This window comes from Antrostomus carolinensis, unplaced genomic scaffold, assembly GCF_000700745.2.
Source record: "Antrostomus carolinensis isolate BGI_N321 unplaced genomic scaffold, ASM70074v2 scaffold36760, whole genome shotgun sequence".
NCBI classification, from domain to species: domain Eukaryota; kingdom Metazoa; phylum Chordata; class Aves; order Caprimulgiformes; family Caprimulgidae; genus Antrostomus; species Antrostomus carolinensis.
The window spans coordinates 16,977-41,531 of NW_010289745.1; the positions used below are offsets into that span (position 1 = coordinate 16,977).

Sequence of the window (24,555 nt, forward strand, 5' to 3'; positions counted from 1 at the left end):
AGCCACAAGGCACTTTTTCAGCATCCTCTCTTCCCCTTCTCTTCAGCTGTGACCTTCTCAATGAGCCAACCATGCATACTTACCTAACTAGCAGCAATGTTTTACTTGCCCTGGGCTCTGCATAAGAAAACAGGCTAAAACTTTCAGAGAATAGTAATTTTGTAGTGAGGTGGTCTTGGATTAAAACCATTGAAAACAGTAACAAATTAAGCCAAAAATGATTCAATGACACCCAAAAGGAAAACAAAAATAAGGCAATAACTGAGTGAAAGTTGAAACAAATTTAATATATATTTTTAATATATATATATAGAGAGAGAGAATCAATTTATTTTAATTAACTCTTTATCAGTGCTGAATGCATTCAACACAATTGTAAGGACATCCATGATTTTAACGCATTAAATACTTAACCCACAAAATTCATATAGTGCAGAGATACTGAAAGCCAGAGGTTCGGTACAACTACTGCAACTGTACTTTATGAAAAACAAAATATTTGAGTGCTTCCATTTTCCTGGTTTAGTATGCTCATGACAGTATTTTTCCCTTTATAAACTGGAAGGATACAGAGCTAGAAAACATTTTAGTCTTTCACTTTCAACATGACATTTAGTAAAAAAAGTTACAAAAACACCAGCTTTTAATAAATGAACACAGTGGAATTCTTCAGCTAACATAACACAGGATTGCTGCCTTAAAGCCAATAAAGAACTTCAAACCGAGGAAGCAAAATATCATCTTCAACTGCAGTGATGTTAATCCAGAGTAATGACAGTGAATTACATGGAAATAACCTGGAGTCACACCAGGAATAAGGAGGAGGTGATTGCTCCCTCACCTCCTGAACCCCCAGAAGTCCATCAACTAGAAGTGTAAAACAATAGGAAGGTTACATCACAAAATGAAGCAGCAATTACCTTCAAGGGTACCGTGAGATATTTCAAGACTAAAATTATTCTGAGTCAATGTCAAATGGGTTTAGTGCATTATGATTTGGCTTTATAAAAACATTTAAATGCACACTACATACAGAACACTCATCTTTCACAGTCAAGTAGCTAAAAATCACTGTATATTCCCTTACAGGTGACTGAAACACATGGATTGAAAAAATGTTGCTAAAAATCTGGTTTAAAAAAAGAAAGTGAACATTTTATGGAAGAAATATTCTATTTGCAACTGTAGCTTATGGTATTTGTGCTCCTGTTTGATGGGTTGCTGATGTAAATCTAACCAGAAAAGATGCACTCATACATATAAAAATCAAAACAGGCAGGTTCCTCCTTCAAGGATTGAAAAATCTCCAAGATGTATGTCATATTTAACCAATAAAAGGGAGCCAAGCTTTACCCAAGCCTTTCATAATGCACTTAATGAAATATTTTTTCTTTTAAAAGAACCACTGGTATTAAATAGAGCTTTTTCTTTACATACAGTATTGGTATATACAAAAGAAACACAAAACAAAGACAGATGTGAAAAAAAACAAACAAGTGACTTCAGAAGTTCTGAAGCTCAGGAATATTTCTGTACAGGTCCAAAGTCTCTGGATTTGAGAAAGCTCCCCGCTGCTCAACTTCTTTCCCTGCGATTATTTGCTTCACAGCTACTTCCACTTTTTTCCCATTTATTGTATACTGAAAAACAAAACCAGCAATGATAAAAATCACACTTTTCATATAGAAGCTTTAAAAAGTATTAATGAAACCTTCCATTAATCCCAGAACTCAATCAAAATTTAGCACAACATCTTCTCCTCTTTGTTACACTTGAGGCACCAGAATCCTTCTGAAAATCACTTGTGATTCACTTCTTGTGAATAACGACCAGAATGCTTATCTGGTCAGGACAGGACTAGAAAGATTGGCACTGAGAGTTTGTAGTATGTTTTTTAACACCTAGATATCTCATTAAAAACTATGCTTTATATTACTAAAGTCCTAATCACTTTAACACAGTTACATTATTTCTACCAGTATACAGTGAGGATTAGATTGCGTTTTCAGATAAGGATTCAAATATGTTTCTACAAGTAGCAAAAATAGAAAGAGGCTTCCCTTCCAAGCAAAACTTTCAAAGAAAGATGGGAGACAGCTTTGATCACTTTACCACTGGCATATTTACCTGAAAGGTAATTAAAAATCACTCAATTGTGAATTCAATCAAAGTGTGCACTAATTAATGATCTAAGCAGGCTTTCCTGAGGGGCAGCCCATCACAAACACCTCACTACCATCAACTTCACACTGTACTTTCAGGTGATTTATACAGTCTACAAGCTCAACACTTCATGCAGAAGCTAAGTTGCAGCCCAGACAATCTAGGCTTCACCATTTAAGAGGTGCAGGGGATTTTACACTCATGCAAAGGCAACATTTTGAGCCAAGTATTATTTGTCAACAGTGGGCTGAAACAGAAGTAACTGAACAGATCAGAACCAGGTCACTGTGTGCACTATGGAGGCTGGCAGTCCTGAACCCTAGACCACTTTCACACAGAAACCTACACCAGCAGTAAAAAGGTATCAGAACATCAAACAAGTGGTCTGAAGTCTCAAGCCTTTTCTCTAGGCACACTCAAGTCTATGTGCAAATGGACTTGAGACAATTTCACTCTGCGCTGCCATTCTGCTGCTGTTGAGGAGACTCTAGCATCAGAGAGGACAATAGAAAACAGGCACTCCAAGTGAAGAGTTCATACCCCAAGGAAGAGCACTGTGGGGTGACACAGTTCCAGAAGACTGAGCCTGCAGAACCTTTAGCTATACATATTTCTCTCACAAGCACAAAGGTTTTATTTCAGTTACTGCAACAGTTAAGACAGTGAGAGTGCTACCTTTAAGTGGCCAAACAGATGTAAGAGTGAAATGGTTTACAAAATTATTTTATAAACTTGCTCAGTGCTCTCAAGCTTTCATAAGAATGTCATTTGAAACAGGAAAATAAAAAGATAAGCTTATGGGGAGCTAGAAAAGCTAAAGTTAAATTACCTTTAATATTTTCCTTTAAAAGGCTTAAGTATATATTACTGACAAAACCCAACACATATTTATAAACTGAGAATGGGCATTTTTTAGATATTGTTAAAAAACAAAAACATGCTTAGCTGAAAAGGAGATGAAGTGATGTTGCTAAGCAACATAGACAACTATTTATAAAGCTCGAATACACTTTTGAGATGCTAAAATTTCCATGCATGTGGGTTTGAAGAGCAATGACAACTGCTCCTTAATTACTATTCAAGGTGACAAAGAAAAAAAGTAGGCAGCATTTTTCATGACATACCGGAATGCCTTTGGTTTCTAGAATGAGGCTGGGAACATGCCTGGCAGAAAGCGCTATACGTATCGCATCGCGAATTCTTTTCACCAGACCCTCGCTGAACGCGTGGTTCAATGCCATCTTCAGGAAGAGTATCACCCTCTCCTCCCCATCTTTGTTGTACTGAGGGACACAGAGGCTATCAGAAACCTCCTCAAAGGCTTCAACTGAAAATAAAGGAAGAGTCCTTATTAGCACTTGCATTTGGAGATTATTCTGGCTGCACATTTGTTGTGGTAGCATCAAAAGAACTATCACCTTCCCTAGAGCTGCAAAGGCAAAGCAGACATCCTGGCTAGGTTATTCTACAAAAATTTCGCTTCTAGGTGCTCTGAAATTTTAACTCCTGCTCAGGAGTAAAATCCAGGTTTAAGGACCACAGACCCAGAACAAAAAAAATTGCTATGATTTTTGGGACAGAAAACAAAAGCTTTTACACTCTCACATTTTCTTCAGCTTTCTTCACAATCCCCATTGCTGCATAGACAGAAAACTGACGTCCCTGATCACACAAGAACAATGAGAGGCAACAGGTCCTTAAACATCAGATTAGCTCCTCTGCAGGCACACAGTTTCACCAGGTGAAATATGAAGCATAAGCTCAAAAACTTCATCTAATTATTAGGAAAGACAAAATAAAGTCAGTGATAAAATAAAACCAGTGTCAAGAGCTTGTCCTAGGGGGAAAAAAGAAAAGCCTCAGAAGTACTCTTATAAATCTGCATGATCTAATTAGTTTGTAAGGCCTTATTATATGAAAGCAACATCTCACAGAGAATACATATTGACTGCTCATCTGCAGTCCTACAGACATTCCAGGAAAGCAACCAATTTCAAGTCTACAAAACAGAATTTTACTGTTGTCATGGTTTAATCTGGCAGGTCACTAAAAACCACTGAGCAATTAACCACCTTTCCCCTTCTCCCTCCCTCAGGGAATGGGGAGAGAACTGGAGGGGTAAGGGTTAGGAGACTCAAAAGGTTGAGATAAAAACAATTTAATAATTTAAATAAAATGAAATATTAATAACACTAACTAAAATAATAGTAATGATAGAATATACAAATGAGTGATGCAGAATGCAATTCCACACCACCCACTGACCAAGGCCCAGCTCATTCCTGGATAGCAATCCCAGAGGAGAAAAGAGATCCTGAAACCACAATCCCAGAAGAGCAAAGCGCCCTGCTTCCAGCCAACCCTCATTTATATACTGACCATGAGGTTATATGATATGGAATGTCCCACTGGCCAATTGTGAGTCCCTCACTCTCATTATGCTGCTATCCAGCCTGTGCAAGTCCTTCTAGCTAATCCCACACTAGCCAAACATGAGAAGCTGAAAAGTCCTTCATTTCTTAGCAACAACTAAAAAGTCTGTTATCAGCATTCTTCTCACACCAAATCCAATGCTAAATCCAAAACAGTGCTATTGTAGCTAAGAAGAAAAATAGCTCTACCCCAGCTGAAACCAGGACAACTGTTAACACTAATACGCTCTGCACTGTCATTCATTTGAAAAACAGCAAGTCTTTTATAACTTAATCCTTCTGAGCACCTTTATAATGCTTACATGTCAGATCTAAGGAAACAATGTCATAGCTGAAAGAGGTGAAAAGTTAATTTCATACCTATGTTATAGATTTCAGAACTTCCGAATCTCACGCCATTTGGATTCAATGTGCCATCACTGAAAATCACACACAATACAAAGCAGCATTAAGATGTGATTAGAGTTTGATGAAAAGAGAAAAATTGATGCAATTAACCAAGCCTCTCTACATGTCATGCAGTGACTATGCAGCCACATTAGAAACAGAATTTTAAAAGAATTTGATTCAAAAAGGCATTTTGCTCATTAGAATGGATTTGTACAGAAAACCTCAACATTATTTGTTTATTCTTCCTAGTCCCTCCCCTTTCCAGCAGCCTACAAATACACACACACCACTGACAACAGAACAGACCACAACTGTGACCTTGTGTGTCACACACAAGCTAACGACTTAATACCTGACCTTCTGTAATTAAGTTTTGCTGTAAAACAAGTCAATGGCAAAGCCAAGACCAGAAGACAAGTTTCCCAAACCCTGAATGTGCTGCACTCTCAATTCAAACTCTTATAGATGATCATTCTAGACCATGGAACACAAAACCAAGTCCAATACTGTTTTGTGTTCACACAAAAAAGTGAGGTAGAACTTAGAAATGGGCTCCCTTCCCTCTAATTCAGCTGCTCTAATTAATGTAAGGGTTGAAATCCACAATACTGAATTTAACAAAACAAAGATAAAGCTAACAGGCAGGACAGAGAATCATGTATGTTATGGTTTAAGGTAAAGTTTGCAAATTTTAACACTTGTTTACTCAGAACACTTTCACCAAAATACAATACCTGCGACCCAGCATGACAATTCCTCCTGTCTTGGGATTAATTTTGCAGTAATCACCATGAGCCCAAACACCTATTAGAGAATTACCAAGGTTAGGCAGCTGATTTCTTATCCATCCAGTCAGGGCAGATATATGTGTAACTCAACTCACATAACTTAGTGAAATACATACAGAAATACAACATATCAGATATACTTTGAGAACTGCCCACAGCAAATGCAGCAGTATTTAACTACACAAGCAATCCCCAGTGCATTCACTACAAAGAGCTAGCACACACAAGAGGAGCTCACACATTAGGATCAAACTCAAGGTTATCTCCCAATTACTTGTTTGCATGACTATACAGCATCTTTTAGAAAACAGAATAATAGCTGCTCTGAAGATCATATTTTGAGGAAACTGGAAGAATCTTCCCCAAAGGTAATAATATTCACACCAGTCTTTCTCAATCAACTTTTATGATGTACAATACTGTGCAAGCAGCTTTCCAGGCTTGCATAATAAGTCTCAACAATTCCCTAGGGAGTTTATGTTCTTGATTTGTGTTAATGTAAAATCAGATTTGACTTCAGAGCCAGAGTAACTTTTGTATTATTTTTAAGATTGATACCACTACAGCAGCCTGCCACAAACAGAAATACAAGCCATTTCTACTCAAAGTTTTCTAATGAAAAACAAACCTCAATTATTTGCATATGCACACAAGACCATTTTCTGACTTAACTGGTGCAACCTTAAGCCCATTTACAATGAAAACAGAAAAGGGGTTTCAGACAGAACTTCTGGACCACTGATTTCAGTCTGTTGTGCACATTTTTCCTCACCATTTATTGTTTTCAGGCTTACATGCAGACTGCAACTTCCACTTTCACTGATTTTCCTATATTATTCCCTGCTGCACATCCTGCCTTCTCTTGTGAATTCACTATGTATTGCTGCTATTTATAAAAAAAGCTTCTGTCTCCAAAGAGAAGCAGCTTGAGGTCTTGCTCCTATAAAAGCCCCTGCCCAGCAGACAGCAGGAAGTTCAGCATCGCTGTGCTGCAAAAGCTCTGGATAAGTAGAGTCCTTCACAACTATGAGGAAGAAAGCCTCTGGCCCACAGGACCTCTTCCTTTACTCTTACCACCACTGGAAGACTGCACAAATGCAGAATATGCATCTCTGAAGCAGTATATACTTAAACCTCACGCTAATGAGGCAGCAGGTCAGCACTTACCCCTTAGGATTCACTCCTCCATCTGGGTAGGAGCAGTCTGGCAGAGGTGCAGTAGCACTCATTAATGGAGGATTGCTCCCTGACCTTTTCAGCACTTTCATTTCACACTCATGCCAAACAGTCTCTGTCTGCACTAGAGATTATCAGGTTGGTGCAGTCATATCTGCCTAATGAAAGCAGGAGCAAAATGGGATTGGAGCTTTCCAGAGATTCTTACTAAACTGATATGGATCCATATTCAAAACAAAGCACTAGAAAACACTGAGGCGTTATGAAGCATGCCTTACAGATCTCACTCTGGCAATCTAGATTCAAAGCTGTACCCACCTATTACTGGGCAAGAATAAACCTGTACCTTCCTAAAAGCAGCAATATAATCTATATCCTTGGTCAGTTTAAGCAGCATCCAAAGCCCTTTCTTACATACCTGGGAATTTTGAAAAATAAGCCTTCCTGTATTTGCTTCCATTCTCATCATTCCAGAAGTGGGTAGGCTGACAGGGAATAGGCTTGGTACAAACCAGCTCTCCACTTTCACCCCAAACTGGTTTTCCTGTTTACAAAAAAAGGTATTTTCTACATTTCCCTTCTGTAAACAATAGGGTACGAAAGCAAAGAGCATCTACAGTTATTAATTACATGTCAGATGCTGATGTAGATATGAGATGAGCTGTGACTGGTGGTCTTAACAGCTTGTGCTTAATTCCTAAACTCATCCCTGTCTTAACCTTAGTAACTTCATGAGTTACACCGCAGGATGGAAGCCAGCCTGGCATCCACAGCAACACAGCTACTTAGCACGCACACCAGAGCCTAGAACTCAGCCTTGATGTGCTTTAGCAGAGTGATGGAAAAGGAGGGCCTTTTCATACATTGACTAGAGTCCTGTACGATCCAGACCAGATGGATCCAGATTCAGGTTTTGTGGAACGTGTTTCCAAAGTCAAATCACCCACTTAACAGCTGAGCATTTATCCATCTGATGAATGAAACTTGAGGTCACTTAACTACTGTATTTCATAAGTGTGCATAATATTTTGGATAATGGTTACCTTCATCATTCCACGCTTCTACAGCCATTCCAAGATTTCTGGCCTGAATTTCTCCTTTGTAAACTGGAATTGTAACGTTCTGACCCATGAAACATGAAATTATATCTGTCCCACCTATAATAAAAGAAGTCAATTTAGAATACACAATACTTCTTGGAAAAAGCAAAACTGAAAACTATGTAAGAACCCTAGAACAGCAAAGTGCTATCTTTGCCAAATGCTTCCAATTCACATTAAGCAGCGTAGAACAGACAGTATTATCTAGGATGTTGTATGACTTAATAAAATAAGGTTTCTTTTCTTACTTTATGTCTTTTTGTACATGTATGCCCTTCATGCAGAAATATTCCTTAAGGCAGAACTTTTCTTCTTCCAACAGTTTCTTTAATCTCATTTAAGGAAATTTCTGTTTATATAAGAGTGAGAAAATAAATAGGCCCTAGTTTACAGGCTTAGATATTTAAGATCACTTATAAACGTTTTCTTGTTTTCATTAGTTTAAAGTAACCACTCGAGCTATTCCATTCAGTATTTACTTAGCTTTTATATCTTCATTAGCACAGGGTTGGAGGGGGGAAGGAATAGGGCAAAGGGAGCCATGCCTATAGGATGAACAGTTATCTTAATAAAAATAGATACTGACAAAGTGCTTATTTAACTGGAATATTTATAGTCTTTCTAGGACTTCAAGGAAGTAGAATTATAAGACAAATCAAGTTAGCTTTACCCAAAAATAGTCTTCTGTATTTGAGATTATTAATGTCTATAGTAGCAAGTTCAAGATTTAGCACTACTCATGCTAAGACCAGAGTCAGAGGTGACTTCAGTAGAACAGTCAGACTTCAAAAATCAAACTAAACTGAGTTTAAAAGCCCTTTGAAAAAGTCAGTCCTTGTTACAAAGCAGAATGAGTTCTGCAGTGGACCTTATGTGAATACAAGTTGCTTCAGCTAGCACTCCTCACAACAAACTGCACAGTATGTGGGCTTGATATTTCTCTAATTATATAATTTACAAAAAAATCTGTCTGCAGTGCCAATTACTTGGCACAAAAGAATTGAAATGGGAACATGGAAAAACCTCTCCAAGAGGCATTTTCTGCTCAAGTCAGCTATTTGTAGAAAAGCACGTTCTGTAGGTTAACAGACTCTCTTCTTGACCTCACCCTGCTACCCCTAAGGACAGCCAGTCAAAATAAATGATCCTGCTTTAAAAAAAAAGCTAAAAGTCCAAACATCCACCATGTCAGAAACATCCTGCCTAAAAGCCTTTGAGTGTTCGAGCTTCATTATGGCACACTGAATTATGCAGAAAACCTCTGCACTACAAATACAATTAATTTCAGTTTAACTATAACCAAACCTGAATGATCCAAGGCTTAAGCTTCCCAAATACACAGCAGCAAACAAGCAAGAAGGAAATGCACAGACAATGAACAGAATCAGTATGGTGCATGCAGCACAAAAGCATCACCTGAAATGGATCCCAAGAGGACATTGCTTTTTATGTGTTTGTAGACGTACTCATAGCTTTGAGATTTGAGCGGTGATCCTGTAGACAGTATAGTGTGGAGTGTTTGGAGATTGTGTGTTTCACCTTAAAAAGTAGGAAATCAACAAAATAGGTTAAGATAGAATTTTTTTTTACAGGAGTTTGTAAGTATTTGTCACTACAATACAAAATAATTACATAGAGAACTTTGTGGCAAGATACAACCTGGACAAGAAAGACAGGAGGGAGGACAGAAAGGATTCAACAGTTTTTTGAGGCTTACATGGTTTTAAGTTTTTCTCTTCTAGCACAGCCAGCCACTTGGCACCCGTTCCAAGGATGGTGATCCTAGAGGGGGGAAAAAAAAAAGTAAGTGTTGTGCATAATTAAATATGCTAAGATACTAAAGACCTGCAATTCCCACTACAGTAAGCAGAGGCTGTTAGACACTCTGTACATTGATTAGTCAAGCAATGCAGTCTCTTAAAGCTCTCTAAGTGCAAGGCACATCCTTTTGAGCAATCAAAGTTAGTCAGGTCACATGTCATTTCTGCAGCTTTGAAACTTTTAACTCTATCTTTAAATATTAAGCAAAGCTTTCCCACCTCATGAAAAACGTTCACTTTCATTTACAGGAACTGATAACTGCAGAACACTCCAAGGACATCACAAAATGTTATAACGTTTACTTCATTAATGGGCCATAATTGCCATGAAGCTGTTTAACAAAAAACTGCTGCCTTGTTATATTCTTACATATAAAAGTTTTGCCATTCCAGGGCACAGTTTAACAAAGAATACCTCACTTTGAAGACAACAGACAGTGATTTTCTTAGATACCTGTTCAGTTTCCACTGATGAAAGTCTGAGTTGCAGGTGCCAAACTGAACATGAAGTTTGGCTTAACGGAATAATTGAATTCTGCCCTTGCAAAAAGTGTATTTAGAGCTTTCCAATACAACATAATTAAAACTTGAAACGAAGGCTGCACCCCTTCCCTACTCTATCGATGGAAGTGCTAGGTTAATATTTCTGCTGACTTTTGGGAAATCCTCTTCCCCGCCTTCTGCTAATTCATTTTATATTACAGCAATAAACTCACTCAAGAACATGCAGAGAGACAGGTAAGGATAAGGCACACAGTCTGAGTGCTCAGAACATGGGCAATTGGTACATCAGAAGAACTTCAAAGATAGCAGGATCTTATTTTCTTTTACTCTGAATGCATGATGGAAGGTGGACCAGCTCTTGAGTCAATACAGATTCAGACACAGCGAGGGGGCTATTTCAACCCTACCGAAAGGGGATGCCTGCCTTTGCCATTTAGGTGGATGACAGTTACTGAGAGGCTGCCACCTCTCGGGTAGGGACAGGCTATTTGCACAAACACCATAGAGCAATTCATCAGGCACATGGGAAAAGCACCGTGAGAGCCCACAGAAGTATAGTGCTCCTCCAGTTATCATAGGCCACAATCACAGGAACTATTTTTACTCTTGTGAAATATCTTCCTTTCCTTCCATGCTTCAAATTATTGCTTATTTTACAATTAGAATATGTAACACTTTATTTTTCAGCTCTTTGACAGTTCCTCTACAGCACAGAGCCTCGTCTCCCATTATTTCCTTCCAAATGTTATATATATGTTTGGTAGATGGTGACTAAATACAGTTCACTTTAACAGATCTTTAACTGCTGTCCACTTAAGTAATTCTTATCTTAATGATAGCGTCAGAATATGCTATCTGAAGGGAAGTATGGTACATCTTCAGAGAAGGAAGGTAGTCTTCATATGTTGAAGCCTTTTTTTTTTAATATGTAACATATGACTGAGATGGGAACAGACTGCATTATGAAGTATCACACAGATGGCCACCACTTTTAGCACCAGATTACAAAAGTGAGACATGCAGACACATTTCAGTTATCTTCACTTACTTTTGGCATGTAGAAACAATGCTTAAAAATAAGCTGTGTTACTTCTCGATTCTAAATTTTTGCCTGTTCTACTGGGGTGTTTTTTTTGGGCTGGTAGGGGGTGTCTTAAATTTGTGGTTTTGTTTTGCAGGTTGTTTTTTTACTGGAAACATTAACCTTCAATTATAATAACCAGAGACAAAATGTCAGTCTTTAAATATTGCATGTCACAAAAGACAGAGTGAAGTTTAAATTATTAATTATCAAGAGTCAGAAAGTGAATCTTCTGGCATCCACTTTCCACCACAAAGGAATTCATTTTAATAATCAGTTAAAAAATATACTCATTATTTTACCAGTGACATCATTCAGATTTACTCCTTACATCCAGTTGGCAAAATAGGAAAATTTAAATAAAATTTTAAAATAAAATTTTAAATGAAGTTTAACCAGTGTCCAAAGCTAAATACCACCACAGGATTTTACAGCTGTTTATCCAATACCTGCTATTTCCCTAGGCTTCGAGAGAGGGCACTGCGAGCATTTTTAGGCACAAAGAACTGTGTAAAACAATTAAACAGCTTGACAGAGAGAATTAGGCATCTTAAATTAAAAAGCTAAATATGAAAATATGAGCAACCCTGCTGAGCCTTTCCAGTCAATTTATGTCTTTAAGTTAAAGTGCTGTATTGAGTCTTATGTTGAGCTGCTTGAAATAAAGGATTCTTATTTTCCAAGTTCTGAGTGTGCTGAGAAATTACTCTTCAGATTGGTCCCAATTACTGTGTTTTGAAAAGGCTGCTCTTGAAAACTGACTATTGAACCAAAATTCTTCTTTTTCCTGGAATCCAAATACTTGACTCAAATTTGAAACAATCAGCTCTGTCTCTTCTGCTCTCTCTCAAAGACTGTTTCAGTAGAAAATTTTAAAAAGCAGTTCCACTTCAGGCTAAGCCAAAAGATGAACTACATCATGCTACATACTAGTTTCTGACCAAAGGATTGGCACCTTTAATGAAGTTGCTTGTATGCAGTCATCATAACAGGAACAAAGACCATTATCCTTCCTTTTAGTGTTGTTTACATACCCTAGTCTGTCAGTCAAGTCCCAGAGCACATTTGGTGATGGAATTAGAGGAGATCCATCATAGAGGACCACTGAGGCTCCTGTAGCAAGTGCAGTCACTAACCAATTCCACATCATCCAGCCAGTCTGGAAGAGAGAAAACACCTACATGAGTTCTGATCTGTCAGCTACCTGACTCTTTTCCTAGCAGCTCTATCACAGCACCAGGAGTGTTGCTTGCTGTCACATGCTGGTAGAGGAGCTAGAGGCAACTAGAAAATAATGGACAGGTGTAGCTTTTGGCAGAATCATCTGGACCAAAGCATGCTCCCTGCCCTTATGTAAGAGATACTGTCTTCCCCTCCACTTTCCTTGCTTGAGGTTTTCCTGCTTTAAGAAACTGTTAAACCAGCACCTGAGTTCATGCCCATCTCTGCTCATTACATCTAATCGTATTATTTAGGAATCAAAAGGTAAGGCTGGAGCACTGTTTATTCTCTCACCTGTCCCAAGACTGGATCAGCTACATGTTCCTGATGGATGTTCATCTAATTTATCCTTACAAACACCTAATGAGATGGTGATTCTGTACCTCCCTACGCACATACCTTTAAAGCATTAGTCAAGTGACAGGACAACTTTGAGACAAGGTAATTATAATGATTCCTCCATGGAGATATTACAAACAGACTAGTAGTGTTAAAGTTCAGACAGGAACTCATGAGGAAAGACATTAGCCTTCTCAAACCATGACAGTAATAGATGACTTTGGAATAGTTTTCTTTAGCACAGCATTAGGAAAAAAAAACCACCACATAACTGAACTCCTGCACAGATCAGTTTTATTCCCTTTCCTTACTAATCTGTGCAGCTTCCTTTCTCCCCACTAAAACAAAAAGACATAACAGAAATTCTCATCTTCAGTATAGTCAAGCCTTGTCTGATGCAGGAAGGTGGAGCCTGTTTTACAGGTGACATTGATGAGGCAGTTAGATCAATAAACCTAAGAGACTAAAAATCAATCTATTTTCCTCACTAATTAGATCAGAAACATTTAACATGGGTTTGATCTTTCATCAGAAAGGTCTCTTGCATTTTATTCCACTTGATTTTTTTTTTTAACTCAGTTAAGTAGGACAATCCATTGCAGAACAAGAATTAAAAATACATTAAGATGTACTTGGGGATTTGTAGGAAAAGCTCTCCCATGTTTATAAGAAAAATATATTAAAATGGTTTTTAAAATGCCTGAATAAGCCACACTTACCGTTGTATAGTACATAATAATGTCATTGCTGGTCATGTTGCCATGAAGAATGTGTTCCTTCAGATGCTGTATTAGTGTACCCTGGAAAAAAAAAAAACATGGTTAAAGAAAAATAGAAGTTCACATAAATGAAAAGCAAAACTCTGACAACACATTAAGACTACAAAAAACCCCTAATGTTGTCAGTCCTTCACAGATGTACTACACCAGGATTACAGGCAAATATTTCCTTTAACCACAGCTGAAGTAAATCCCAGAGCCTATCTACAGCAGCAGCAATTGCATTCTCCATTTTCTCACATAACTTTTCAGCCTCTCTCATTAGACCTCAGCAAATCCCACTGCACATCACTTGTAGTCCACAGAATAAATAACTTCCTTCACTTCCAACTCTGCCCAGCCATCAGTTGCTGAGTACTCCATGCAGGCTATAATTTTAACAGCACACTTTTACCAGTCAGGTTTTCCAAGATAAGCCCTTTGACAGAGTTTCATTTTCAGTATATCTTGGCAAATGGGAGGAATGAAGGACCTACAGCTGCTATAAACTGCAGCAGCTGTTATACACAAACACTATTTAACCAAACTATCTTATTTATTAACATCTAGGAGAGGAAAGATCTAACTGTACATCTCTCTTGTAAACACCGACTAGCAATGTGAAAAAAACTCACTGCTTAAAGCATCAATAGTAACAATAATGAAGTTAACTACATTATTTCCTTTTCTCTTTTGTGGGAAATACTGCTGAATACCTTTCTGATCATCATTAAAGCATCACTTGTTGGGATAAATAAATTTACAAGCTACTTCACTTAAGTCACTTCACTGTAGTGACAAATTAATGTGGTTCATTTTAAAATAAAGATGGTTTTTGCATTTATGCAAGGAGTTATAGTGGAACTATTAAGAGCCTCGTAAGCATGAAACAAGATTTATGCTGAAAGAAAATAGATTACAGATAAACATTTGAAATGAAAAAGGAGAGTCATAAAACTGGCTCATGCTTCAGGAGAAAAGGGAGAAAGCATTAAATAAAGGAGTAAATCTTATTTTCTCTTTGCAACTCAGCAGAACTAGGTCTGAATTCACCTGCTACTGTTTGAATACACGAAGCTGTTACAATGCTGCCACCTAGCTATAGCTATCATTATCTAGATTTTTAAAATTTAAAAAAATCGGGGTTTAGAAACACTGTATCTAACTTAACAATTACATTGCCAAAAGAACTGCAAGTATTAACATAATTATTCCATTTATAAAAGTATGCACATTGCCTCTGCAGGGGAATCTGAAAGAGCCACACAAAGTAGTGAAATTAAAAGTCAAATTCAATTAAAATAAATATTGGCTTTCTTTTTCCTCCATTTAGTTGTTGCTATTTCACAGTTTTAGACTCAAAAGGAAATTTTAACAATTACTTCAGGTGGAAGCCATGAACTCTTCTCCTGCAAAATCTGTTAACTCTCAGTCTAGAAACAGAGGTATTATGGTAGAAGGCATAGCTGTTCTAAAGAGCTTACAGCCCAAGATGCTCTCTCAAGTTTATTTATAGGACTTGTTTATTTATAGGACTTGTATGACCCTCAAAATAAATCCTAAGCATTTAGCATTTTATGACACAGATCTGGCAGCTGATAAGAACTTATTGGTCTGCTTGTCTTCATTGGGTTTAACATACAGCTGACAAAGTGCTGAGCATCTGCAGTACCAAAATAAATCAGTAAGGCACTGCTGCTCCTGGGCCACACTATCAGCACATCAGGGACCAGTGCTAAGCGGTTGTGTAGCTGAGAGAGCAGCTACTCACGGCTGCTGGCCCCAGTCTCAAACCAGCAGCGTTCTCTGTACAGCATTCAGAGAGTCCAAGCATGAAAAATCCTCAGAGCAATTGCCTCCAGCTACACAAGAAGTTTGGAGCAGCACAGCTAGTTAAACCCGTGTCTTGCAAGCCCTCAAGATGGATAGAAATGAACTGATTAGGATTTTACCAAAAAAAAATTCTCTCCTTAGCTAGTTGGGAATATAGAACTACTGAAATGGGGCCTGTATGAATGGGGTAAGAAGCAGAACCAACATTTTTAAGGCTTCAGAATAACAATTATTCACTAATAGTTTTCAAGAATTAAGAAGAACTCTCCAAATGTCTTTCTGTAGCACACCCAGTTGATAAGTAGAATACAGCTTTGCTTCCAAGACCAGGAAAATCTTACATTCTGAGGCACTACTTTTAAAAGTCTTCCACAGTCTGGCTTCATTTTCATTATTTACATATGCTGTTTCACTGTGTGTCAAGAAAACAGGCTATATGCAGAGAAAACAGACCAGAAACATACCACAGAATTAGATAAACTGAATTGTGAATATAAAGTAAGCTGCCTATTAGCATCTATAAGATCAATACAGTAACAAAGCAGCGCTGAAGCACACTGCAAATAAGCAATAATTAAAATGTGTTTACTGAAATGTCATCACTTCATGTTTTTAAACTAGCAAAACCAAACTGAGGCTGAGAAATGAGACAAAAACCATGGGTTAATTCTGCTTCTGTTTACATCAATGAGAATCCTCCAATTACAGTGGAAACAAGATTAAGCCAAGAACAGAGGAACTCAATCAAGTGTGCAGAAGACATCTAAGAATTTCTTTGCATGGATCTTACTGTAGGCCCTATTCAAACTGACACATACAAAGCATGCAAAGCAAGGAAGCCTCTAATGCAATAATTTGCTTTTAGAGGCCAGAGGTGTAAGCACCAGAATTTAAGGAAAAAAAAAAAAAAAAAAAATCACTCTGCAACACAGGAACTACAAAGCTGCTCAGTGGGAACATAGAATCCTCATAAATAACATCCTATTCAACAAACCATCATATTCTCTTCTCCCCAGCAAGGAGAAGTAGTCTGTACCTGAACTCTAAGGTAATTCTGTATGAACTGAGAAGATGATACAGATGGAGAGCAGAGGCATGAGACTAAGGGCAAACTAAGCAGCCATACAGATAACATGGGAAGAGAAGGAACTTTGGAACAGATAAAAAGTCTTATTGTCTGATCTACATCTGTTTTTCTTCTCCCTACTGTTTATCATGCATCACTGAACAAAACACCTGTCCTGGTTTTTTCTAACCCATCTTTGGAAGTTCTTAATCAGTCTAAAGCCAGCACAGCTTCAAAACAGCTGTCAGTTTCAAAATACACATTCTTTCTTGTTCACAAACATAGGATTTGTGTCCCAAAGGGGTCATTTTATATGTCACATTCTGCCTGGTATGATCTCCTATTGATAACATATAAACCAGAGCGTTTACAGGCAGCATAGATTTGTCTGTGGGCAAATCCTCCAGTCTTTGCCACCAAAGACAGGCAAGAACATACACACTGTGGACATAACAAAGTGCTCCTGGCCTCAGGCTACCTGGGCAACTCTACAGTCAGTCTCACAAGATGCTCATTCTGACTTTCAGAGCAAACAGCAGAAACAACACACAATTCTGCAGTTTAATTTATACAAGTTCCTACAAATGTGCCAGACAACACATTCTGCCTGCCTCAAGGGGAAAAAGCCCAGTGTTTTATTAAGGACTACACTAATGCCAGAGTTAAAGTTTCAACACTGTGACTGCTGAAGTCACTTCCTGAACTCTAAAAAGTTGCCTAAAACAACCTGCAGAACATGAATAGTAAATGGAAAGCATATCAGCACAGGTGATTTTGGCAGGAACACTGTGCATATCCTTAGTCACAACAAGATGCTGCCTAAAGCAAAGCTTTCATACAAAGCAAAACCTACACCCAAAGAGATAGCTAACCTTCTGGCTTCCTTCCTTATGAAGAGATTGATGAGGACAACATGCTCTGAACTGATAAACATAGGGAATAAAGTCTAAGGTTAAAAAAATTCTAGATAATAAAAACTTCAAGTTCTTTATGGGCCTCAACTTGACTGTCCAAAAATCAGTTGCAAGCACCCAATTTAAGCTTTTTGGCCTTTCTTCTACAGGTATCAGTTGGGCCAGTTCTATTCATGCTTTTGTGACAGACACTTGCTCCCAGGAAACAGACGAAACATCTGACAGGTCTCCATGCAGATCTCTAAACTTAATTATTTTATATTCTTATTAATCCATATTTGCTTTCAAACAGTCACTTACAAATAGAAAGTTTCATTGCAATGTACTGAAAAAACTGTCAGCAATCAATTCTTCCCTGAAGTACATTATGATATTATACTGTTAAAGGAAAAATGTGACCCAGGTAGTTAAATATAGATCGTGCAGCTCTGGGAGGGGAGACATACCCCTGCTGAATGAACCATGCATTTTGGTGCTCCTGTAGTGCCTGATGAATACATGATAAAGAGGGGATGACTGAAAGGCAGCTGTTCAAACTCCAGCTGTGGGGCCTGATCTCCTTTCCCAGTAGCAAGGAAGTCTTCTAAAAAGACACTGCATAAGAGGAGAAAAAAAGGAATATTTCAATTTATTTTTTTTTAAAGCATTACCCCAGCCCAGATAAGATTACCTCTGTATCTAACAGTTATTTTACAATAAACAATATACTCAGACTATATATATTATTTTTATTCCTAATCTCTTTGAATTGCTCATTATTTTGTTTCATTTTTCTGTTATAAAATAAAATATTAGTATAATATTGAGGTGTAGCACAACAAAATCAAGGCAATAAATCTGCACCTATGATCAGCTGCCAGCCTTAACAGCTCAAAGCAGACTGGAACAATCTGACCCTCAACACTAAACCTGAAACTCAATCATTTCCAAAAGGTATCTAACATATGAAATCCAGATCAGTAAATAGGCAAAAGAAGTTCTCTAAAAATGTCACTTCAATTATTAATTGTTAATTTCTGGAAGCCACTTTCTTCTCCCTGCTATATTGTATTGAATTTTGCCTTTGAGAACTATTAATATCAACAATGGCTTTGGAGAAGCAAAACATCTGCAGCAACATATTACTACTTTTTCCAGTATGAAGCTGGACCCTTATTAAGAAATCTGGCTAAATCCTAGCTTTTGCAAGTTCCAGAGGTCAGGCAGTTTCAATAGCCATCAGCATCCTTCTCTTCCCCAAATTAGGGCAGTCACAGTTCAAAAGCTCCCATTACCTGTTTGGAATCTTAGAAATATCTATGGTTTCTCTTGAGGAGACATATGGAATCACCACCACTTTTTTAATGTCTGGAAGCCCTGGAAGAAAGAAGGAAAAAATTATTTCCTACATTCAGTAACATAAATCGAAGGTCCTTTCTATCTGATTAGATCAGACAGCAAAATGCACTAAGTAACAGAAATAATTCTGATGCACCAAGTATTGGATATAGTTTTAAATGTTAAAAAACTCCAAGACTAAATTGTTACCCAAGATACAGCTTCCTCAATATTGACAGCCTTTTAAAAATACATGTGTAAATCAGCAAGCTTTAGTGCTGCAATACCTCCTCATTTGTCTTTGGCAACACTTCACTGGGGCTTAAAAAATTATCAGTCCCTGTTCCCCCATTTATACTGCTGACTAATTTATGATGATGTATTTAAGCTAAGCTAGCAAAAGACTGTTAGAATTGCACAGAAAACTGCTTAGTTCTTACTGAAAACAGTTCTGAAATTCTAAGGGGCTGCAGAGATACTGTAAAGGAGGATGGAAAACAAGAAGCAGTCAGAAGTGTCAGTTTTAGTGGCAGTGCAGGCTGAGTGCTCACAGAACTACAGTGTAACTAAGACTAGAAGGCAAGCAGCAAAATACCTTTCACCACACTAAGCAGCTTTTCCAAGTGGTTATGTTCTTTGCCATTGTATATAACAGCTTCAACGGAGAAGATGAGCTTAGGCTGAATTTGGGAAAATCTGTCCAGTACACCCTAGGTACAAAGAGAAAAAACAAGATAAAAAATTAAGTTAATTGCTACAGTAGGAAAACCCACTGGATGCTAAATGCAAATCTCAATGCAAGCAAGGAAAAAGGACAGGAATTAGCAGAATTGTTAAAAGACTGCCTGGTTGTCTTTCACTCACCCAAGATCTTCAAAGCACAATAGGTTTGTAACAATCTATTTCATGAGCCCCAAATCAACCAATAACAAAGATTAAATCACCACAGATCACAGAGTATCATCCACTGAAGGATCAAGTTCAAAGCCATCTAAGTAGGTAAAAATTCACCTTGAGAATCAGACTTACAAACTCATCTAAAGAGGGTAAGTGCTTAACTGATGTGAGCAGGAGTGAGGCCCTCAATTTACTTTCAGGCCCACAAGACTCCTCTCTGCATCTGCAGGCAAATGGAGATAAACTCCTCGTAAACTGCCCCCAATGCTGTTTGACAATGTACCAGTAGTTTGGTAGTCTGCACAGGGGAAAACTAAAAAACACTGGTCTTCTGAAAGATGCATTTATCAGACAGCAAGGTGGCACTCCACATGAACTAGCAGCTTTGTTCAGCTACAATTAACAAAGGAAACTACCACTCATTTTTACCAGACCAGCTAGGTATTGAAAACACACATACATACATACTACCAACAAAAAAGCACCACAGCTCCTTTAGAACCTCTGGGGCAGGACACATTCAAATGCTAAGTTTTCAGGTGCCTCCTCCAGTTTACACTGTTTTCAAGAATTTACCACAGCTATTATCACATTTGAGAGAAAAATCCTTCTGGCCTTTTTTTTTTTTTTGTCAGGTTCACTGCATGCAGCAGCCTACCAGAAATGATCTTTTTGTATTCAACAGCAAGAAGCAAATCACTTTAGCAGAAGCTCTCAGCACACACTAATGTTCATCCCTCTCTAGCTAAATTACTTGAAACATTAAGAACTACAGAATTACTCAGTACTGTAAAATTGTCAGCTAACTGTTCAAGAAAATCTCCTAAATCATGCTCCAAAAATCAGACTTCAGTCGTGCTTATTCTTCTGAGCATTCTCTATTTTTTTGTCTCCTGCTTTGTCCTTTACTTGGCAGCCAAATGGTCAGACAGATAAATTATTACCAAATCAAATGACCAATCCAAAAACATCACAATCAACTAATCTCTATAAACTCCTCCTTTCCAAGCTGGGCTGGTCAGGGTTGTAAGAAAGCCTTCAGCAGAAGTATAGAGGTCCTGTCCTGAGAACTTCTCCATGTTGTCTTTTTAGGAAAGCTCACTGAACACCACAGGTAAGGTACAGGGATATGACTAAATATAAATATGCAACTGTCTCTGCTGAATGTGTCACTTAACAGCTGCCTCTCCTATCCCCTAAAGATGCATTTCCTTTCCTTGTTCACATCTTAAGAAGACACAGTGACAATACACTGACCTCTAATTTTATAAATTAGTTTTAAAAAAATCACCAGAATCTGTTTAGGTGGCAGAAGAGGTTTTCAAGAAGCCTCTAATACATTTGCTAACAAACTGCAGAGATGGAGATTTAATTAATATATTAAAATTACTCTAAGGGAATAAGAAAGCAGGAAATTTTCTTTCAGAAATATGTTATCATACCACTTCTTCGTACCACTTTCAAAGATTAGACCAAGTAGCATAATTACATACAGCATGTGTGTGTATATATTTATTAGTGTGAATATACACACTCCTGCTGAGCACAGAGCACACATACCCCATATCCACAGTGCCTGATGTTTAAAAATGAGTACTAATGAGTGAACTAAGGGTACTCTAACAGAAGAATCAAACCTTGAGAAGTGTGAATCACAGAGATGACTACAATTCTCAGGGTCTTAATAATCCTGCTAACACACCCAGCTGGATTCATTAGCAGGATCAAATCCCACAGGGCAGCCTGGTATGATACAAAGGCAAGACAAGCAGATGGAACATGTAATCGTTACACTGGAACTTTAATCCAACCAGATGGCTCAGCAAAGAACTGCTCTCATGAAAAGCTCAGGTATACCAGATATGGCTCATTCTAGTCTATAAGCCTCAAATCCAGTACTAAAAACTGTGCAGGGCCCCACGAATGGAGTTGCACTGACTCTGCTAGGGGCTCACCAAACATCTCCTACAGTTCTAAGAGCAGAGCCTCTCTAAACTTAAACATCTAACAGTTTCTTAAGCACAGGCCCTGAAGAACCACTTTCCTATTAATAAACATAAATGGATAACAGGGACTACAGCAATGAAGCAAAAGCTGCCAAGGGTGGCATTCTGTGTGGGAGGGAGCTCTCTGGTTCTCTGAAAGCAGACTTCCTCAACACTTGGGAAGTCTGTGGATGTATGGCATTCAGAGCCTGCATGTGTAGGCAGTTCTGAAAAGTGACATTTCTAAGCTTCACAAAACATATATACACAATTGGATTTGAAATGCTGAAAATGCTACACAATTGCCCAAAACACAAACAAAATCTTCCTTTACATTAACAGGACTAATGCTACTGCACAGAAGGAAGATACCCCTCAGGACCTCTGCTTATCTCCCTCAAGATGTTAGGGTTTGAATTCATGCCAACACCTGCTTCCAAGCCAAAGGAGAATAAATGGTATCCATGGCACTGCTGCTCCAAGGCTAAGTTTCATTAAAAAACTATCACAAAAACTAAATAAAAACCCAGCACATCAACATGGACAGAAACTATACCAGTACTCTGTAAAGCAAGCAAAATGAACAATCTCACCCTAGATGAGAGATCAAATCACACTGCAAAGAAAATCCTCCATACTGTCATTTTCTGAGCAAGCAGAAAATATTTGTAGAACAGATTGATCATTATATGTTGTAATGATTTTTAAATCATTTTTTCCCCCAATGATACAACCTCAAGTGTAAAAGAGTGGAATGCTGCTGCCCTCCAGTGCTACTCCAGAGATGACAGTTACACACATTCAACCAGCTACTGGGGTTAAACACTGAGACTGAGGGTGTATGTTACCCAAAAACTTTGGTATTTTCTGTGTTCTGCAGTGCACAAACAGTACATTCTCCAAATGCTTTCATGTAAACTTTTAGACAGAAGAAAGATTCAACACTCCATTTTAGAAGTGATTTGTATCTATTGCTGCCTATAATGTGTGATAAAGACTTTCCAAAGAAAGCAGAACATATTCCCAAAGCTTTCAGGGCACACTTGTTATGTCTGTTTGGATATCATGACAGTTTTTACTGTATTTTATAGTAAAAAAATTTTAATTCCTACACTAAAAAGAGTTAAGCAGGTTAATGACATTAGCTTGAAAATGCTCACCTTGTTGGCAAACAAAGCTCTCTGGAAAAGCCCAAGGGGGGTGTTGCTCAGTTTACCCACATAGGAGGCAGAGGAAGGGACTTGGGCGAAGAAACTGAAGTGTAGCTAACCAGCCTAGAGAAAGATTTGGGAAGGAAGGGCCAAGCCCCAGATAACTACATTGCACTGCTGCACATTTAATATAATAAAAGCTCACCAAGACTCTGGATTCTGCCTGAAAATATCCCAATACCGAGTTAGCTAAAGATACTCAAATTACTATGCTAAAAGTCATTCCTGACAACTGAAAGTATGGATTTGCATTCAGCTTGTGGCAGCCAGAAAACAATCTGGTTTACTGGGCTGTGCCAGGAGGTGGCAGTAAGGCTCAAGTGAACAGAATCCACCTGCAGCTTTAATTTATCACCTTCACACCTGTGTGAAACGCAACGATAGCTTTTCTGCAACACACAATAATAAGGCTACTCACATTAATGCCAAAGTCTGGTGATGTTGAACTCCAGATAGCACCAATACTTGCAGCAGCCAGCATAGCTTCCACCGCATGAATGCTGTTTGGTAAGTAACCTACAGCAGAATTTGAATGGTTAGAGATGGAAGAAAACTAAAAAAATATGAATTCTTACAGTAAATATAACATATATACTAGCCAGTTTAAACAGATTTAAAAAAATCCTAGACTGAAACATCCTTTGAAGTTCTCCACACAATTATAATGTCCTCCTTCGAAGTCAAATCAGGTACACAGTGAATTAGAAATAATTCCATTTATAAAAATAGTTGTATCAGGTTTTATATCTACAAGGTTACTCTCAATTTACAAATTGTTTCTTCTTAATTAGAGAGACTTCCAGGATAATAGGGCAGCTGAAAAGAACTGGAAGAGAGAGTAAATTTGTGGATTTAAGTTTGTGGATTGAATAGGATACATGGAGACTAAGAAAACAGCACCATGCAAGGGATCAGAAGAAGCCTGCAGAAGCAGCCATTAGACATGAATGAGTATCTGGAAGGAAAGATTATAAATACTCAGCTCAAAAGTAGAGATTCAGCTTTACAAAGCCAAACATTATCTGGTACATACTGTCAGAATCTTAAAATCAAACAAGCAAAACCAGTGTCTCAGCTGAGAAGGGAATAATACAGTTGGACGAGCCCTGGAACATTTCCACACAAATGTAGCTCTTCAGGTTACTCTCATTAGCTTGCAGCAAGATTTCAAAATGTAAATTCAATTTATCAAGGCATACAGAAGAAATTAATGTCAAGAAAGTTAAATTTTTCAATGCCCTCAATATGAGCAATTCCAGAGGGTGCTGGGTGGCTGAGATACTCTCAACTGATCAGAATTCCACCCACAAATAAAAACATGGAACTGAAATTCACAAACTACACTAAAGTTGATCAAAGATCTGGAGTTTCAGATCACCCTTCTTAAGCAACCAAGAAGATGTCCAAGTACTTAAAAGAAAAAGGCACACAACAGGCCTAATTAGGACATTTAATTAGAATTCAGTGCTTGAAAGCAAACTTAAATTGCAATAAAAATGCTTTCTAACCCATCTAACAAGAGTGGTGAGCACTGACAGGTGCTGGGCTGCAGTGCAAGTC

At 38.0% G+C, this 24,555-nt stretch overlaps 1 protein-coding gene across 1 annotated transcript in view; it reads right to left on the reverse strand.

The window, feature by feature from the left end:
* Nucleotides 1-266: 266 nt before the first annotated feature.
* Nucleotides 267-24,555, reverse strand: part of AACS (acetoacetyl-CoA synthetase) — a gene marked incomplete at its 5' end in the record, with an annotated part of 40,882 nt that continues 16,593 nt past the window's right edge. Inside the window, 14 exons of the mRNA XM_010171380.2 lie at nt 267-1,640; nt 3,288-3,490; nt 4,956-5,014; nt 5,720-5,789; nt 7,368-7,493; nt 7,993-8,106; nt 9,466-9,588; nt 9,767-9,831; nt 12,489-12,613; nt 13,734-13,814; nt 18,032-18,179; nt 18,860-18,941; nt 19,498-19,612; nt 23,414-23,511. Of these exons, the coding sequence (XP_010169682.2) occupies nt 1,503-1,640; nt 3,288-3,490; nt 4,956-5,014; nt 5,720-5,789; nt 7,368-7,493; nt 7,993-8,106; nt 9,466-9,588; nt 9,767-9,831; nt 12,489-12,613; nt 13,734-13,814; nt 18,032-18,179; nt 18,860-18,941; nt 19,498-19,612; nt 23,414-23,511 (1,547 nt within the window). The remainder of the gene's footprint in view (nt 1,641-3,287; nt 3,491-4,955; nt 5,015-5,719; nt 5,790-7,367; nt 7,494-7,992; nt 8,107-9,465; nt 9,589-9,766; nt 9,832-12,488; nt 12,614-13,733; nt 13,815-18,031; nt 18,180-18,859; nt 18,942-19,497; nt 19,613-23,413; nt 23,512-24,555) is intronic.